The sequence below is a fragment of the Amphibalanus amphitrite genome, unplaced genomic scaffold (genome assembly GCF_019059575.1).
Source record: "Amphibalanus amphitrite isolate SeventyFive unplaced genomic scaffold, NRLGWU_Aamphi_draft 000116F_arrow, whole genome shotgun sequence".
Lineage (NCBI taxonomy): Eukaryota > Metazoa > Arthropoda > Thecostraca > Balanomorpha > Balanidae > Amphibalanus > Amphibalanus amphitrite.
The window spans coordinates 86,277-105,568 of record NW_024881611.1 but is presented as its reverse complement, the minus strand read 5'-3'; the positions used below and the strand labels follow the sequence as shown (position 1 = coordinate 105,568).

The following is a 19,292-nucleotide window of genomic DNA, read 5'->3' as shown; positions in this document are numbered from 1 at the left end:
GTGTCATGCGCCTGAAGGTATGCTATCCCGCAGTACATACCCTAGTACCCAAACTTTTTCCTAGATGGCAGCAGTATCATGCGCCTGAAGGTATACTATCCCGCAGTACATACCCTAATACCCAAACCTCTTCCTAGATGGCAGCAGTGTCGTGCGCCTGAAGGTATACTGTTCCGCCGGGCATGGTACTCAAACCCGTTCGTAGGTGGCAGCAGTGCTGTGCTCCTGAAGGTGTATTGTCCCGCACAACATATACGTAATATTCAGATAATAGATATGTTCCCAGATGGCGGGAGTGTAACGCGCCTGAAGGCGAAAGGCTGTCTCGCAACACGCATAACTTCAATCATATATGGCTGCAAAGTCGCAACTGAAGCTACACTGCCGCTGTGGGTCGGGAAGGCCACAGCGGCCCCGCACAGTACACAACAGCACAGTTGCTCTGGGCTTTCCTCCACTGCGTGTGGCTAACCATGTAATAAACGACACCGTACGTATGAAAATGTATTACGACCAGATTATTCAAAATAATAACTACAAAAATCATGTGATGTCTGAAAATGAGGCACACACTCACCCAAAAGCTTAAAAATATGGCACTCCTTTCACCATACACGTACCACACCTTCCGACTGCAGGTGACGCCAGAGAGCCGAGTGGGCGGCGGGCGGTGGACGGCAGGGCGCCCGCCGCAGCGGACAGCCCCGGGGCGCCGAGACCGCCTGCCACACCCGCACACAGACAGACAAACAGACGGCTCCGAGAGAGCAGACAGCGGCGGCACGACTCAGCGCGGCCCAGCGGCACCGCGTCACACGCAGAAACGAGTAGCGCCAGCGCGCTAATACTTGTCATGATTACCGGTGGCGGCGGCGCCTCCCCACCGTACGACACAGCTCGGGTCACAGCGACCGCAGGCGCAGACAACACCCCGTCCCGTCTGCCGCTAGGCGGTGGGCTACAACTAAAAAGAGTATGACACTAACACATTAGCTACATCATGCTTCTACACGGTGGGCTACTAGAGAGCGTGAGACTAGACTAGCTACGTCATGTTTAAGTACTATGTCAGTTGATTGCTTCTTTTCGCAGTCAACTGGCAAACTAGGGAAAAAGGAGATAAGAAAGAGAGGAGAGGGATGAAGGGAGAGAAAAAGAGCGAGAGAGAGAGAGAGAGAGAGAGAGAGAGAGAGAGAGAGAGAGAGAGAGAGAGAGAGAGAGAGAGAGAGAGATCATATTCATATTGATCAGAGCAGGTTACTTTAAGTACTTAAGGTTACTTTAAGTAAGAGTAGGTTACCGACAGGTGGAACAGTACTTAAAGAGTAGGGCAGGCGCCTAGCACAGTACTTAACAGGGCAGGCGCCTAACACGGTACTTAGAGAGCAGAACAGGCGCCTAACACGATACTTAGAGAGCGGGGCAGGCACCATGGAGCACAGTGCTTAGAGAGCGGGTTTGGGAACTGAGAGCACGGTACTTGAACAGCAAGCTAGGCCGCTGAGAGCACGGTACTTCCTCATAGCACGGCCGGCCGGTAAAGCTTCTTAGAGAGCAGCAGGACAGGCATCTGGGAGCACGGCCGGCTCGGCGGGCCGGCGCTCACAGCACCGTGATCAGAGAGTGCAGCTCGTGCTCGTAGATGGCAATGGTGAGCATGATGGCGGCGCCGCAGCCCATGCCGGCCAGCTGGAGAGCCAGCTGGCTGCACGGACCGGAGCCCGAGTCACTGGAGCCGGCCGTCAGCTCCGGCACCTGTCACAAACGGTCAGTCAGTCAGCTCCGGCACTTGTCACAAACGGCCAGTCAGCTCCGGCACCTATCACAAACACAGTCAGTCAGCCCCTGCACCTGTCACAAACGGTCAGTCAGCTCCGGCACACGTCACAAACAAACGGTCATACGGCGAATAAGGCTGAGCATGTGATCGACCTGTCATACAGTCAAACGGTCAAATGGGACAGATCAGGTACCTGTAACAATCCGTCTGTCAGATCAGGTACCTATCATATAATCACACAAAACAAATAAGACACCTCCGTCAGCCTAACAGCCAGCAGGTCAAGTGTGTCACATTGTCACAAAGTTAGATAAGACACTTGTCACAGCTACGCGTTCAGTTCCCTCACATCAACCAATCTAGCAGTAGACTGACATTTGCGCATCCGCAGAGATATATTCAAGGAAAACACAGCCGACCACCTCAGCTCGCCACGCCAATGCCGGCGCAGAAGACGAACATCCCGCCCCCGTCGCGTCTCGGGCCTGTTCTCACCATATCCACCAGCGCGATGTAGAGGAAGGATCCCGCCGCGCCGGCAAACACCCACGAGCTGAAGGCGGTCATGTTGCCCAGCACCAGTCCGATCACCATGCCGAGCAGACACAGGACCGACGAGACGACATTGTAGAACAGCGCCTGACGCACAGACATGCCAGACTGCAGCAGCACCGCGAAATCGCCTGTAGGCAGGAAATGGAGGTCACGGTGAGTGAAGAGTTGTTTGCTATTCATTGGGAATTTAGGGCGTGCCGGGATGGCCGTGAGACTGCAGATCACGGAGGACGGTCATCGGTCAGTGCACAGAGACTGACGGGGGACAAGGGATGGGCGATGATCGGCCCCTACATGAAGGATGAGGGGCGGGAGGTCGTTTTACAGATATACAGGAACGGTCAATAGTTGACCCTTCAACCGGTGGATGGGGCGGCGCTCTGTCAACATAGAAAAGGACCATGGTCGGTCCGTCCGTCAGCACGTGCTCACCGATCTCGTGCGGCAGTTCGTGGCAGAAGACAGCCACCGATGTGGACAGGCCGCTGGCCAGACCGGCGGCGAACGCCGCTCCGATGGCCATGCCGTCCGTGAAGTTGTGCAGTCCGTCTCCAACGATCACCATTCCAGCCACGGCTATGGCCGAGCCGCCCGGCTCGTGGATGTGGCCGTGGGTGTGCGTGTGTCCGTGATGCCGATGCTCGTGTTCGTGAATGATGACCGTGAAGTCGCTGCTGTGCGCCACCGGCTCGTCGGCGTTGAAGCGCTCGCAGTTGTCGTCGGAGCGCTGGCCCGGCCGGCCGCTGCCAGAGGTGCCCGGCTCACTGTCCCGCGCCTGGCGGTTAGAGGAGAGAGCGAGCGTCACGCAGGGCACATCACAGCCCAGCACGCTGCGTCACCGGCGGCCGGTGGACAGACGCAGCGTCTTAAGCCCACCTGGTTAGACCAGCTATACTTTTGTAGCTACGGCTACACCATCAGCAAGACAAGCAGCTGCTGTAGCAGTTACAATTAGTGCGGTCCATGGCTGCCTATATCGCGTCCAGCTCTGTGTTCATAGCTGAACCTATCGCCGTTCTGTGTGTCTGTAGCTGAATCTAACACCTTTCCTTTGCATCCGTGGCTGAATTAATCATTTCCTCGAGTGCGGGTCGACTAAATCACCTGTGTCCGGTGTCCATTGATGCGGCTGGCCGGCTGGGAGCCGCAGCCCGGAGCCGCCGCCTGCTGGCTGCCGCAGTCCGGTGTCTGGTTGTGGTTGTCCGCGTCCGGGTCGCCGTCTCCGACAGGACACGAGTCGTGCTCGTGGCTCGTGTTCAGGCCTGTGAGCACAAGCGACCGTGTCAGTTACCACACCCAGCGGTGATGGATCTCCATAGAAACACCACGTGATCCATGGTTTAACATCTCACTTCCTGTAGGGAAGCCCAGGACTCCGGAGATACGCTCCCCCAGCTGTGAGGTCACGTTACTCCGATCACGCCACACCAGCGCGGGCCGGGTGACTCACGGGCCAGGACATCCTCCGTGTCACGATCGCCGAAGCAGTGGTTGGCGCCGGCCGAGTGACGATAGTCTTTGAGCTTGCGTTCAATCATCTCGGTCTGCTCCCGGCTCAGGCCCGGCATTTCGGCCAGCCGTTTGTTGATTTTCTGCCCACAAACAAACAGGGCGATGCAGTGAGCGGTGGACGTGGTCAGGGACATGGTACGAACAGTCGGGCCGATAGTCTGTGCACGAAGCGCAGTTTTCCATTGTGCGGCCGCCAGCTCACTGACATACGTGCACATCTACCGCCGTGAAATCAAGAGAGCGCACTTGGCACACGACAGCGACGACGAGGACTGGTCTGCATCATAAAAACGTACAAGTAAACAATTACTCTCAAATGAGAACAACGATGGCTGAGTCAGTTGTCCGACCGACTGTGATAACTGAGCGCTACCTTGTTAGTCCGCACGCGAGCCACATCTTCAGTCATAAAAAGGACCACCCAGCTGCATCTACTTCCTATTTACCATAATGCGGGCACCGTTATTACGGACGTGTGTTTACGCCAGGCACCGAGACCCGTCGTTACGTCATGTTTATCAGGATAGGCATCATCGTCCCCTTGTTTTCCTCGAAGCCTGTCACCGTTACCTTGTGTTTGTCCCGTGTGCAAGTGCCAACAGCCATCCCCCTTGTTTTCCCGACAGCCTGTCCACCGGTAACCATTACCTTGTCTTTATCCCGTGTGCAGGTGCCGTGCAGGATGCCGATGGCCCTCTCGGCGGCGAAGAAGAACACCAGAGCGACCAGCGCCACCAGTCCCTTCAGCACGGCGTCCAGGTGGCTGCCCTCCTCGCCGTGGCCGTGATCGTGGCCATCCGAGTCGCCGTGGCCGTGCGCCGCGTGATTAGTCAGAGCCTGTCGAACAGAACACACGCACCCTGAGGAGCGCTCGCCTCTCCGAAAAGCAATAGATCTCTCTGAAACCGCCCGCCCCTCGGAGAAACGACAGATCTCTGGAACCTCCCGCCTCTCCGAGAAACGACAGGTCTCTGAACCGTCCGCCTCTCCGAGACACCCCACGATCCAACAGCGTGGCTGACTTATCACTGACCAGATGCAAGATTTAATGCCATTTGACTCATTTGCTACAAAATATCCAAATAAAAACCGCGGGATACTTAAAACTCTTTCTCAACATCAACTCCCATACCCATATGTAGATACTAGTTATTTTGCCAAGGTGTTGAAATAGTCCATTCTGTGTTCTGGGGACTGAGCGCATGGTTCAATGTTTGTAGTACGCTGTTGGTAGGCATCAACCACAAACTGTGAGTATGCTCTGCACTGACGTGGGGCAGCAGATGGAGCAGCGCGTCCCCGGCCAGTGTGCCGACGGCCAGTGCCACCAGGAACTGCAGCAGCTGGCGGTACACCACGCGCTGCATGATGGGCACCACGGCTACGCCCGCCAGGCCGCACAGGCTGATGGCCAGCACCGAGAGGCCGGCAAACAGCCATACTGAAACAGAGCGACAGTCAGACCACAGACACAACGAAAGGAGAGCGACGGAGTCAGATCACACAGAGGGCGGCCAACAGCCATACTGAAACAGAGCGACGGAGTCAGACCACAGACACAACGAGAGGCCGGCAAAGAGCCATACTGAAACAGAGCGACGGGCGCACAGTCAGATGACTGGCAGACCACCACATTGAAACAGAACACTGGCCGCACGGTCAGATGATAGACAGACCAGCAAACAGCCATACTGAAAGAGAGCGACGGGCGCACAGTCAGATGACTGGCAGACCTGCCAACAGCCATACTGAAACAGAACACTGGGCGCACGGTTAGAATGTTCCAGACACACCAGGTTGGCAAACAGCCATACTGAACCACAGCGCCCAGTCAGTCTCCAGACATACCTAGAAGCTGGCACACAGCCATACTGAATCACACAAGCGAGCGGTCAGAATGTTCCAGACACACAAGGCTGGCAAACAGCCATACTGAACCACAGCGCCCAGTCAGTCTCCAGACATACCTAGAGGCTGGCACACAGCCATAGTGAATCACACAAGCGCGCACAGTCAGAATATGCCACACACTGACAGGGTAGCACAGTCATACTGAATCGCACAAGCGCACAGTCACATCAAAAACAAACCGGCATCCAACCATGCTGAAACACGCAAACGCGCTTTCAGATCACTACGAGACGGATCCAGGATCAAAAACTAAAATAAAAAGAAATGTCGCAAAAAAAACTGATATTTGGCGATTAACCGTGTGTTCGTACGGGCCATTTTTTCGCGTGGAATTTAAACACTGAGAAAATCTTCACGAATACGTCCGTTCGGGCAGGCTCGTTTCGCAGGATCTCGCGCGATTCCTCGCGTTTCGCGCTGCCCAAACGGCTGTCTTCGTGAGGAATTTCTCAGCGTGGAAATAAATTCCACGCGAAAAACGGCCCGTCCGAACACACGCTTAACATCACCACACACAGATCCGATTACCGAACCGAATAACTAGAAACCGATTACCATGGTGGTGAGTAGGATGAGTAAGCGGGACTCACGTTTCGGCGGCGGCACGGTGTAGGGCGGCGGGGGCGCCGGCTCGCCGAGGCCGTCAGCGCTGACCACGGCGCAGGTGTCCGCGGCCGCGTGGTACAGTAGCGCCGGGCAGAGCAGGGCCACGTCCCGTGCCGAGACGGCCGAGTCCGGGCGCAGGCCGAACTCACGCAGCAGACCGGCGGCGTCCGGGCACTGAGGGATACGAGGGTGTACGCGGTCGGTACTGGAGGGAGGTGTACGGACACTGGGACGGACACAGGTGTACGCGGTTAGCACCGAATGGTGGTGTAAGGACACTGCGGGACACGGGAGTACACGGTCAGTACTGGAGGGAGGTGTCCCAGTACTGTAGGACGGAGATGAACACACGGTCAGCAACAGATATGTCCATACGTCAGCACAGAACAGAGGTGTTCGGACACTACGGACACGAACATCCGGTCAGCCAGTCAGTACACGGACAATGTCGGCCGAAATATGGACAGTGTCGGCCGGACACACGGACACTGTCGGCCGGACACACGGACAGTGGATATACCCCGTCAGCCCAGATAGACTAGCGGATACTCACGGACAGTGGATATGTTAGAGTGAGTTTGCGAAATCTGTGGATCCGCGGATTTCCTAGGGTATCCGCGAAGTCCCTAGTGGCTCCGCGGATGAACATCAAGTCTAGTATATTCGCGGATAAACGGGCGGGGATCCGCGGATGAACAAGACTCTTCAGGATAACCGCGAACTCCCTGAAGAGTTGACGAGATCCGCGAACCACCCGGGGAATCCGCGGAGTAACGATTCATTCTAGTGAGTTTGCGAAGTTCCTATGCGTTTCGTGCAGCTACCTAGACTAGAATGCATTGGGTAGATCATCTGCGACTTAACCCGCGCCCCGTTGGGGTCTGCCGGAGCAACGCGCCCTGTTGTGGGGGGGGGGCATTTTGGCCCCCTCCCCCTAAGATCTCGAGAACCACGCAACATAGCAACAAGCCGCAAACAGTGTTGGGTAGCCACGGCGGAGAACTACCTTGTGACCCAATTTCATTGACCTAGGAATTTCATTGACCTAGGTCAAAGCGAGGGAGGTCAGGTCAAATGTCGAATTTTCACCGTTTACAGGCATTTCAAGAAATGTGTTGTAAAATCGAGTAAAATGCATGTCATTGAAAATCATCGATGGGAATTGTTCGTTAAACACATATTTTGCTAGTTGAGGTCACTGATGCCAGGTCAGGTCACTGAGGGTCAGAATATGAAAATATCATATGATGCATGTTTTATGGTCCATTTTACATGACAAATGCGATTATGTGGGTCAGGCAGCCTTTGGGGCCAGTTAAGGTTATGTTCTGGTGAAGTTCAGGTTAAGGTCAGGTCAAATTAGGTCATATTTAAGCTGATTTTTTTTTAAATGGTAATCGATTCGATGCAGCTCGTCACGGGGAGCCTAATGGTGGTCTTTGTTTTGCGCTACGTGGTCTAGAATTGCTAAAAATTGAGTTAAAAAATTGACGTCATCAATTTTGAACAGTTTTTTTTTCGCATAGCTTGGCCAAAAAAGGAGATATCGATCTAAAATTTGGCATGGAGATAGAAGAGCGCACGGACTATCATACATATTCCGTTTTTATTTCGTACAATTTTGGGATAATTTTGCGTTTTTTAAAAAAGACTAAGTTTTTTTTTTGGGGGGGGGGGGTTAAAATCCCACAATTTTAAAAATCTGAGAGAACAGTTTTTTAGCGCCGTTTTATTTCTACACAACCACATAAAAAACTTTGAAATTGCTTGGTAACCGTAGCTTTTGTGATGGTTTCAAGATTTCATGTTTTTTGGTCATTTTTGCTCGAACATGACCTCAGTTTGACCTCAATAACTCCTGACCTAAGGTGACGTAAGACTTGAAATTTTGTGTGAAGATGTCAAATTGATGCCCGGGAAGGAACTAAAAATTTGGCATTCAGGATAAACCATAGGGGGTGGCAAATTGCCTCCCCCAACGGGGCGAGGGCTAACCCTCGCCCGTATTATTGTTTTCTCGGACGCTACCGTGTGCGGGAGGAGGGGTCCGCGGGGGAGGGTTCCGTTGGAACCCTTGCCGTGCGGCCCCTGATCGAGCTAAACCTTTCGCGAAAAAAAAAATAGCTTGCTTTCCGTGGTTACATAGAAGAAGCCAATAATACCCAAACCATACGGCCCCAGGCCAATTGGTATTTGGTTGACATTCCAGGTCGATTCCAAATAGCATAGGGGACATCCTGTCTTTTTAATCGCCTTTGAGACGCAACAGCCAACAACCTCAATTAATGCCAATGCGTGATTAAGTTTTCATTAGTTTGTTTGCAAGTACGCAATGGCTTCAGCCAATTACGGTCAACTTGGGTCAAATCACTATATTCAAAGGCGGGTTGATATGTACGTGTTGGGTTCTTGTATCGAAGTTCAGCATTGCCATTGCCCCTCCAGTCCAAATGTTCCCCAGAATAGATACTGTGGCGCCGGGCTGGAGCGTCTGTTAGGCGCGGTGCTGACCGGTCGAGTCAGGTCGGCTGTGGTAAAAGGGCAAGTTGGGGGGGGGGGGGGCAACTGCCCCACCAACTGTACGGGAAGCTTCGTCCCTGGAGAAGAGTGAGCATTACTGTTATGTATACATACTTGCATACATTCACATGATCGCTCAGATGCGCGGTAGCCTTTCCAGCTTTCCATTAATGGTTGGGAGAAAAGTAAGCAGACTGGTCGCAGAAGTTCAACCACGCCAAAAATGGCTTACCGTCCATTATTTAATTGCATATTAATATTTGCGAGCGACGTCTAAGCGAGATGAAAGAATAATTCACGAACTCACTAGAATGAATCGGTACCTACTCGGTGAATTCCAACAGCAACTGGGAAAACACCAATACGGGTGAGGGTTAAGTCGCAGACGATCTATCCAATATGCCTTGCATTTTTGTCATAAGATAGCTGCACGAAACGCATAGGAACTTCGCAAACTCACTAGAATGAATCGTTACTCCGCGGATTCCCCGGGTGGTTCGCGGATCTCGTCAACTCTTCAGGGAGTTCGCGGTTATCCTGAAGAGTCTTGTTCATCCGCGGATCCCCGCCCGTTTATCCGCGAATATAATAGACTTGATGTTCATCCGCGGAGCCACTAGGGACTCCGTGGATTCCCTAGGGACTCCGCGGATCCACCGATTTCGCAAACTCACTCTAACAGATACACCCCGTCAGGCCAGATAGACTAGCGGATACTCACGGACAGTGGATAGCGGATACAGTGGATAGTGGATCAGCCAAGATAAGACCAACGGATGTGGGGTTCAAACGGCACGTGATATCAACAAAGGCCGGATGTGGCCAGACAACGTCGGCACGAACGACGATACACAACCCGCGACGGACGCGGTCAGTTCATAAAGATGAGCTGACCAACCCCAACCCGTGGACATGAACCACAGGCTCTGGCGGTCACTCAACTCAGTGATGAAACAATCATAGAGCTGTTATTAAATAACAAAACGCAAAACACGCAACCGAAATGCGTCACGTTGTATTTGTGCGTTGTTCAATGTAAAATTAAATACACTCGATAAGCGTGTAAAGTCATCAGACCGGCATCAGTTATGAAAGCTTCGGCCCGTACCATGAGTAAATGGAATAGAAAGATCCGATCCACATACGAAAAACAACAAATCTAAATGTGTGCTGTGATCACAATTGTAACGCATCAAAGACGGTATCATGCAATATTAATTTAGACCCCTCTTGGGGTTAACCTTGTGGCACACTTGGCTCATTATTGAAGCAGATGTTCTACATATGTCTGGATGTAGAAAGAACCCTGATATATCGTACAGGTAGGCACTATAAAAGCTGACGACACAAATGCATCAAATTAACCATGACATTGCGTCATGTGTCGGTCCGGTGTGACAACATCCCGATGTTGGGTTTATTTTCAAGCTGAATAAACACGAAAGCAGACGTTTTCGTCGGCGCCGCAGAACCCGTTCGGAACAGACAGGGGATGACCCCTGACCTGCTGCGGTGAGGGGGAGGAGGGGGACCGGGGGATCAGTGGTTTGGCCGCGGGGGCGGCCGACAGACAGGTGACAGCAGTTGGACACAGCTGTGGCCGACCACGCCGGCACCTGTGCCCAACCGGACACAGCCGCCCCGCCCCCGCAGATTGCCACACAGGCCGCACCACAGAATTATTCTCAGAATGAATTTAAGTCGGGGTAACTTCCCGAGAAAGCCGGCGGTAATTGTTTTCCGGTTATATTTCGAAACCACCACCCGCCGGCCAACAGCCTTCAGATCTGAACAGATTATAGGCAAGTAACTGTTGGGGCGTGCGTGCGACCGCGCTCACCAGATTACCGACCTGAATAATCAACCTCTTATCTCTACGTCTTTTCGGAGAGTCACGCAAAGCTGTATCACGCTCGCAGCATTCACTTTTTAGTGGCAGCGATGAATAAAATTTACGAATCGATTAAGGACTGGATTGTGATGGAGATATGTCACAAAAACAAATCAATCGAGAGGGGCGAACAAAAGTAGACATCACGGCCGCCTTTTCTTCGGCGGAGATACTCAGATAACCCTGTACGGGCACAGTGTTTCAGGACTCACACAGCCGCGACCCAGGCACTGCTTGCCACTAACATCTGGTGCTACTCAGCCTGGACTACCACTTTCAGGGTGCGTTTTTGGGTATCACGCATAGCTAGGAGAACATGAGGTGTGGCTTGCTAGCCCTTCCTACGGGGCATGCACCTCTATCTAATAACCTCACGTGTTCAGGAATTCCTGGTACATTCGTAATATAAGACAAGCGACCCTATCCCTTCAGCGTCTTCATTTAAGCTTATGAATAATTTCGGTTGGGATCCTTGATCATTGATGCTAGTCTTTTATAACCGCAACTGAGCCTAACTCCATCTAGACCAAAAGGGAATTAGGGGCTGTTGATCTCAGTCTCCGAACCCAGGGCCAGTGCACCTGTTCTGATACGTATTTTGAATGGAATATACATAGGTATGTCTAAAAGCTTGCTGTCCTGGGATGCTATTCACAGTATCCTACTGTTAGCAACAGAGCGCTCGTGGTCCGTTTTTAGCGATGTTTTCCTCTCAGTATACAAGCTAGATGAAATCATGACTTCGGATTTTCTATTTTCATCATGGGCCTGAGGTTATTATTAGGCAGGTAGTCAAACAATATGTATTGGATGCTTGTCGGCGATCAGCGGCACCTCGACGAGGAGTATATACCGTACAAATGAAAGACAACAAATGAAGCACAATAAACATAATTGCATTGATAACAACTTGTTCAGAAAGAACCACAACTGGCTCTTCTTGGAAGTGCTCAACATCAATAAATATAATCATACACGAAACTAATTAGCATTTTAGCTTAGTTAGCTTCGATTCGCAGAATCGAATCGCAGAATGACTGTATGGGTGTGCGAGTTGCAACATGATATACCTACTGACATGTGCCCAACGTCTGGATATTGTTTGCCAGATCCATGTGCGTGAAGATACGGATCATTTTCAGAGATGGCAAAGAGCAGCGGGCCGAGGGGCGATCCTTGGAATACGCCTCACCGCTATCGGTGCGCTGTCAACCAGGGCTCGGCGCGATTAGGGTTGCCGTGGTGGGCCGCTATTGGCCGATCGGCTCAGTCCGTTCCGCTCGACGGGTGCAGATGCGGGTGTGGGGGCGGGGGCGGGGCGGGGGCGGTCGCCGTGCCAGCGCCGCCCCGCCGGAAGGAGCCCACCTGATGCGGGCGGCCCACGGCCGACAGACGGGTCTCGGGGGCCGGTATACGACACGACGCCGGATGCCGACCACCAGCACACAATGGCAGCCGGCGTCACAGTCGGCCGATTACAGTTCAACGTCCAGAGCTCAACCTTCTCGAGTTGGGGACCAAAACACCAGGTATTCGAGTTATCCGAGATATTCAACGATATCTGAACTTTGTATTACGTCAGGCTAGGTTAGGGACTTCCATTTCATTCGGGCAGAGGAAGAGTATGAGATAAGAATTGAAATACATGATGTACCGCAATGCAAGCTCCGGTTCATAGTGACATGTCCAGTTTATCTCTGTGTGCAGAAGAATAACTAGCTAACAAATACATGTTTGGCATCGATGTTTTTTGCAAGTAAAAAGCATTTAGAGGCACGGAAGTACCTGATTGACTGTGCGGTGTTTATAATCTCCAAAATATAAGTGCTTGCTTCCGTGCGAAATATAAATGAACTATTCATTATAATATCGGTAGGATCACCCTTCCGCCGGAAACGTCATGTGTTCTCAGTTCTCACGCACTTCAGGTGGTCACATTCAGTTTTTTTTTTTTAACAAGCCACTCTGGTGTGGGGCGGAAATTTCGAGAAGATTGACTTGACACATAGGTCACAAGTGAGGATGACGTTAGACTGACTTACTCGCGTCCACACGGTACAAACATCGCTTGTCATCCTGCTGAATCACGGACATCTCACTTGAGATAAAGTCACAGACCACGCTGATAAAAACTCAAGGAGATGGTTTGATGCTCTCCCAGTGTTGCCCAATGTTTCTAAGAATTCTCCATTCATATATGGTGCGAAGTTTGTGTGGAGAAGTAAGGTCTCAGAACTGCTAACGACTTCGTTCACATCTGCCTTTCTGGATGTTCTGGCCAGAGGTCGAGTGTCACGGATGACGCTGCTGGCAGGCCGTTAGTCGGGGCGATGGCGGAGGGGACGCCATCCCGAGCGAGTCTGCCGCCAGGCGACATCCCCGTTTCGGCGAAGGATGAATGGCTTCTGGGAAGGTGATGGCGGTCCCTGGCCGGGGGCCGGGGATGGACGGGTGCGCAGCGCCCCACGGGAAAGGAGCGTGGGACAGGGAGAGGCACCTCGTCTCAGCCGTACAGCGACGCGACTTGGTTGCATCTGTCGTGATGAATCTAAAAAATACAGATTTAATTTGGTGGGGCTCAGACCGGAAATAGCAGATTTGTAGTATAACTTTCAAATAAAATCAGAACTTCGCTGTCTAACCTCCGTCCCCCCTCCCCACCACCCAACGCAGAAGTTATTTCACCTTTAGATCAGAAGTATACGTCTTCACTAAAAATGCAAAGCTTGTTGGAGAAGTTAAAAGAGTTATCCCTTCGTTGTCCCTGTTCATGAACAGCTGACAGTATGTTTTCAAATAAACAAAACAGTACCATGCCAAGCCATGCAAGTCATACGAGCTGCATCAAGCGAATCGCCAGTGTCGTATTGCCTGGTGGTATGGTCAGCGTGACTGGCGGTACCCTTTGCCCTGTGGGCCACTCAGTTTGCGCCATATGACCTCATCTGGAGCCGCTCTGGCTGCAAATGGCTCCTCTCATCATCGGCATGGAAAGAAACCAGCTCCCCGCATCCAGCCCGCACGAAACTCGGCTACACAGATCGGTGAAATTTCACTGGTGTCGTTTAATTTGTAATTGATGCCATCACCCCTCCGATCAATACCGTCCGTGCAGCAGCCGTGTTGAGCGCCGGTGTGTCTGTGCCGGCGATAGCGCCGTGCCAGCGTGAGCGCTGCGGCGGTCGGTGGAGCGCAGCTGCTCCACTTGGCGGCAGGCCATCCACGTCAGACTCGCCCCCACATCCAGACGGCCGGCGGAGACGTCCCCGCATCCAAACGGTGGATGGCACGTCCCCACATCCGGTGGGGGCGTTACACCCCTGCACCCAGACCGTGGGCGGAGACAGCCCCAGATGGTTACCCAACAAAGCGCTACATCCGGACACCAGATCCGCCATAAAATCCAGACACCAGGCGGAATAACCCTGAGATCCAGACGACAGTCGGACTGGCCCCTAGATCCAGACAGCAGGCGGGCCCACCCCTACATCCAGACGGCCATTTTGGACCTACCATAAAACCTAGCCGGCGCCGAGCGACGACCTACGACCAGCTGGGGTACCATAGATTACCGCAGGCCGGGAAGCCGGTGCGTGGTCAGGAGGGGACTGTAGCCAGGGGGCCCGGCGGACGGCAGCGAGGGTGCCGGCCGGTGGGAACAGGCCACCCCACACCGGCCGATCGGGTCGCTCTATAAACACGGCCGGCGCCGGCCCGTGCACGGCCGCGCCGCGCCCCGCCAGCCCGCCGCCCCGTCATCGGCCGCCGCCCGGGGTACCGGGTAGGGACGGCGTGGCGTGACTGCACGCCCGTCCATCCGCCGCCCCAGGGGCGGCGCCACTTTCCCAGAAACCATCCGTCCTTCGCAGGAGGGAAACGGAGTCGTAAACTGGCTAGGAGACAGCTGGATGTCGTTTCAGGGTTCATTTCAGAGTACTGAGAAACTCCAGTCCAAGGGATACTATCATAAACTAAGCTGGAATACCGAAAACTAAAATGCTGCGTTGACGCCTGACAATGGAAGACGCTTGTCAAATGTCTGGTATAAATTAACCGTCCAAAAAAGTTCTTTGTGAACAGAGGACCGCGGCATACCTGAGTAACGGAATTTCATCAGTCTATTACACGTCTTCACGTAAGAAAAGGGAACTTCTAACCGTAAGGCAGCCTCAGTGAGATCGTCATCCATTAGAGCCTCAGTAAGATTATCATAGCGCCATCGCCCGTCTCGCTGCTCGGCTGATTGGATACCCTGTGGTGGGAGCGCGGGCTCCGAGATACAATGAAAATAATCAGACCGGATGATCGAAAACCTTACCCGGCAAGCGAGCGAGTGATGATGCATCGCCATTCGCCACAAGTTGATATGCATGGGAGCTGTCCCAAGCATGATGATGCTTGATGAACTTGTGCCACGGCGGAACACCGTTTGTGCAAAGCAAGAAAGACATCATTGTACAAAAACTGGCAAGACCTTAATAAGTTCAAGCAAATATTTTGACTAAAAAAGACCACTAAACGAAGCAAAACATTCTACAATTATACTCATCTAGATCTTTAGAGGCGGCTTTCAACAGCCTCACGCCGCGTCATTCCAGATTAGATCGCAGGACCGCGGGACAGGATAAAAGGCACAGACTCGACTGCGGAAAACCTCCGAAGGCTAACTCGGTCCTCCAACAATGGCCAGCAAGTGCCATAATATGCTCAGTCATTTAATGGATAACCAGCATACCTTTAAACCCTACGGTAATGATAATCACGTTCCTAAAAATAGCGTTTGGGTTTTCGGTTGACTCATCCTTAGGTCAGAAACATCATGCCCATTCAAAGGAAGGGGATTTTGTACAATTATCAGCTATGCTCGTGATATACCTGATAGGTATATCACAACTCAGTCGGTGAGCACTCAGCAGGGATCATTTCGTGTCCGTTTTCGGTTACACTGACATCGTGAATGTTCGACTGTTAACTATGCAGACTTAGTGGCGGATCCGGGGGGGGGGGGGGGGCGCAAAATGGGCATTTGCCCCCCCCCCCCCCAAACGGCATAATTTTAACATTACGCCTATGGACAATGCATGGAAAGAATCGATAAATTGTTATGGTTTGCCCCCCCCCCCAAAAAAAAAACTGAGCTGGATCCGCCTCTGTGCATACTTTCCAGTATTTCTGATAGGGTGGTAATGGCGATATCCTGAGTAGGGTCTGAAGTCTGAACTCCGTATTTCAAGGGTTCGGAGCACGAAAGGACCAATAGGTACCGTAGAAAAAGACCAACTTATTCTTACGGTGCTAGAATACCTGAGTATTGAAAATCTGGGACAGCATGATGAAAGAATGGTACGATCCCTCCAGCTTCCTTTTTTTTTTGGAAAAGCCGGATGGATGACGTCGCGATTCTGTGTCACTCCTGTCCCCATAGGAGCTAAAACCTGCCGTCACTTCTCCGCCATTTAAAGCCGGTCTGTCATACTTGAAATATGAATCAGTCCGGCAAATGGAAGGGTGATGTGCGAGTTTGGTGTTGAATTCTGCCAGACTAAGGGATATGGCGGCACAAAAAGAGGTACCTGTAAGCATAGCCTTTTCCCTCCGTAAATTTTACCTCTGTGAGCATGCCTACATTTTCTTCAAAAACACCCTCGAAATGACAATTTATACATCAAAATAAATGAAATGAAAACCATGGATGTTACAGAAATAGCGTTTGAACTCAGGATCAGTATCATTTCATTTGCCTTCCAGCGTCCGGCCGGCGGACTGAACACAATAAATCAGCCCAGTTTGAAGGAAAATTGTGCCTGGTGGGGGCCGAGTAGAGACGTCGCTCTCCTCCGTCCCATCCGGGACTCTGTCCTCTACCCAGCCAGTGACGCGACCCGGTACCTCCCTCCCTAACGGTACTCACCGAGGCGGGAGCGGCGCCGTTCCCGTCCGCCGCGGGGGCAGCACCGGCCGGGTCCACCGCTGAAGTGTCTGCAAACAAAACGCAAACACCGTGTCTGGAGACCGGACGTACAGGCACTTCGACAAGTCATTCCGTAAAAATGCAAAGTCATCCGTTACTAAAAATAAAAAACGCCATAATTTCTATTTACATTTCAAAGGATGACAAAATACAATCAAATTAGAGACCAGACAGACATATCGCTGGCAAAATATGGCAATCCTCGTTAACGTACCTCGTCGACTGAGTTCCCTGCTGGCACGGGAGGGTGGCGCCTCGTTCGGAGTTTTCACGGTAGGACCATGGTGGTGGGCTTCGTGGTCACCATGGTAGTGGGCGTCGTGGTCGTGGTCATGGTCAGCGTGGTCGTGGTCCGCGTGGTCACGGTCTGCATGGTCGTGACCTGCGTGGTCATGGCCTGCGTGGTCATGGTCTGCGTGGTCATTGTCTGCGTGGTCATGGTCTGCGTGGTCATGGTCTGCGTGGTCATGGTCTGCGTGGTCATGGTCTGCGTGGTCATGGCCTGCGTGGTCATGGTCTGCGTGGTCCGCGCTGTGGTCATGGTCTGCGTGGTCGTGGCCCGCGTGATCTGCGTGGTCGTGGCCCGCGTGGTCTGCATGGTCGTGGCCCGCGTGATCATGGTTTGCGTGATCGTGGTCTGTGCCGTTCTTGTGGCCCTCGCCGTGACCATGGTCTGCGTGGTTGTGGTCTCCGTGGTCCGTGCTGTGGTCATGGTCTGCGTGGTCGTGGCTCAGACTGTGCTGGTGGTCGGGCTCCCGCAGCAGACTGGTACCGCCTGGCTGGCCGCCGTCGCGGTGCTCCAGGCCGCTCTCGTGGTCGGCCGGGGCACGCTGGCTGTGCTCATGATCGGTGTGCTCTGAGTCGTGATGGTCGTGGTCATGGTGGTCGTGGTGGTCATGATGGTCGTGGTGGTCGTGGTCGCCGGCCAGTCCATGCCAGTGCCGAATGATGCCCAGCTGCTTCAGTAGACGCTGCAGACCGGCTGCCGTCAGCCCGCTGCCGCCACCATCAGCTCCATACTCAGCCAGCAGGCGGTTGATGTAGGTGCTGCTGACCTTTGCTGGGACTGGTGCCAGGGCTGGTGTCGACTGACCACCTGCCAGAGCCAGCAGCACTGCAGCCACTGTTGCCACTGCCAATGGGCCCAGAGCCATGGCAAAATGACTTGTGTTCTGTAAAAATTGAAGGCGTTAATTTTTGCACACATGGAATATAATGCCAATGCTGGCAAAACACTGACACAAAAATCATTGAACTCGTTAGGTACCAAAAATTACGCCATTAGGTACCAATAGGTACTGCTACAGGCTTTCTACAAATTATTAACAAAAACCAGGACAATTATTTGTGAAAAAGCAAAGGCCTGATGCTGTGGTTAACTCCTAGCTAATCCTGTAGGATTAAATTTGTAGGTGTTGTAATTGTTGACACAGCTCCCAACCTGAACCAGGAAAAGCAAAAATCATTTAAAAATTAACAACTCCAACTGGCAACTGCTGTGATTGCTAGAGCATGTGTGAACAATATCTCATCATTATTGTTATCTGATTATGATCAATCATAGCTTCGACTTCTAATTAATTGCAAATATCAAAAGTATTAACTCAAAGCAAACAAGCTTACAATTTATCAAGTGATGGCAATCGAATACCTCCAAAGAAGAGTCATGCCATCGAGCATAATGCCAACCGGTAATTCTTCACATGCACCCACACAGCAAGAAGTCACATGAGGAACTGGCCATGTGTTTAGCACACGACACTAAAATAATGGTTACAAAATGACCCACCTTGCACACGTGCCAACAGCACCTCAACAGCGCGTGCCACCAGGTCGAAGCTCTGCGGCATACAAAACGCACGAAACAAATTGTGCCGTGTGCAGCCGTTGTACCGGGAGCAGGTTTTTAATCTCCGTGGGAAATAACATGATGGGCGGTTGGTGAGAAACTTCCACAATCTAGGGACTTTTTCAGCATCTTTTCTCAAGCACTAATGTAAATATGTCCCAGCCAAGTTCCCATACCCCGAGTGGGGTCGAGGAAAATACATTCATTCATTTTGTAGCTGGACTTGCGAAGAGGTCCATAAATCGAGAATTGATTAAATAACATCCACACGGGTGTTGACTCAGTGGCAATGGAAGGTTTTAAAATGAAAGGTGGGGACACTAGATCAGGATCCATGGAAAAAGGCTCGCAAGCACACAGGTGAATCCAGAAAGTCGGTCTCGGACGCTGCGGGAGGTGGTATCCAAACAGTTTCTCCAAATTCCAAGTACTCCTCGCAAGTCGCATTTCGATCCCTTGTGCACTACCGTGCATTTTGACCCTCACACCCCTAATAAGGGGAATCGGACCTACTTTGGATCTGATGGATCCATCTTCCATCCCCTCGATTTTCGCGAATAACTCGCGTAAGAGCGGCTGATCGCGACTAAACTTTTCGGTGATTTAGGTAATCAATTTTAGGGGAGAGTGGGGTAAGATGCCCAGGGTGGGAAAGACGCCCCACCCCCTCTAGCGGCGAAACAAAGAATCGAACCTG

The 19,292-nt window shown here is 52.2% G+C and overlaps 1 protein-coding gene across 3 annotated transcripts; it reads right to left on the bottom strand.

The window, feature by feature from the left end:
- Positions 1-491: 491 nt before the first annotated feature.
- Positions 492-18,609, bottom strand: LOC122381202 (zinc transporter ZIP6-like). Of its 3 annotated transcripts, none has more exons than XM_043365102.1 (11): positions 18,536-18,609; positions 16,961-17,918; positions 16,687-16,754; positions 6,349-6,538; positions 5,119-5,288; positions 4,496-4,684; positions 3,786-3,927; positions 3,440-3,597; positions 2,768-3,110; positions 2,276-2,463; positions 492-1,755 (listed from the first exon to the last, which is right to left on the bottom strand). In XM_043365102.1, exons 2-11 carry the CDS (start codon positions 17,898-17,900, stop codon positions 1,603-1,605), a joined length of 2,541 nt encoding a protein of 846 aa, XP_043221037.1. In that variant the 5' UTR covers positions 17,901-17,918; positions 18,536-18,609; the 3' UTR covers positions 492-1,602. The 3 variants fall into 3 exon arrangements, with proteins under 3 accessions (XP_043221037.1, XP_043221036.1, XP_043221038.1); XM_043365101.1 differs by lacking the exon at positions 18,536-18,609 and adding an exon at positions 18,370-18,506; XM_043365103.1 differs by lacking the exon at positions 18,536-18,609 and adding an exon at positions 18,398-18,496.
- Between the last annotated feature and the right edge of the window lie 683 nt (positions 18,610-19,292).

Bases quoted from the DNA above. Each gene is read 5' to 3' on its own strand.
- LOC122381202 (XM_043365102.1), bottom strand. From the start codon at position 17,900: ATGGCTCTGGGCCCATTGGCAGTGGCAACAGTGGCTGCAGTGCTGCTG. The intron at 5,289-6,348 runs GTGAGTCCCGCT...GCTCTGTTTCAG, and splicing joins CACCGTGCCGCCGCCGAAAC to TATGGCTGTTTGCCGGCCTC. The intron at 2,464-2,767 runs GTGAGCACGTGC...TCCTGCCTACAG, and splicing joins CGAACTGCCGCACGAGATCG to GCGATTTCGCGGTGCTGCTG.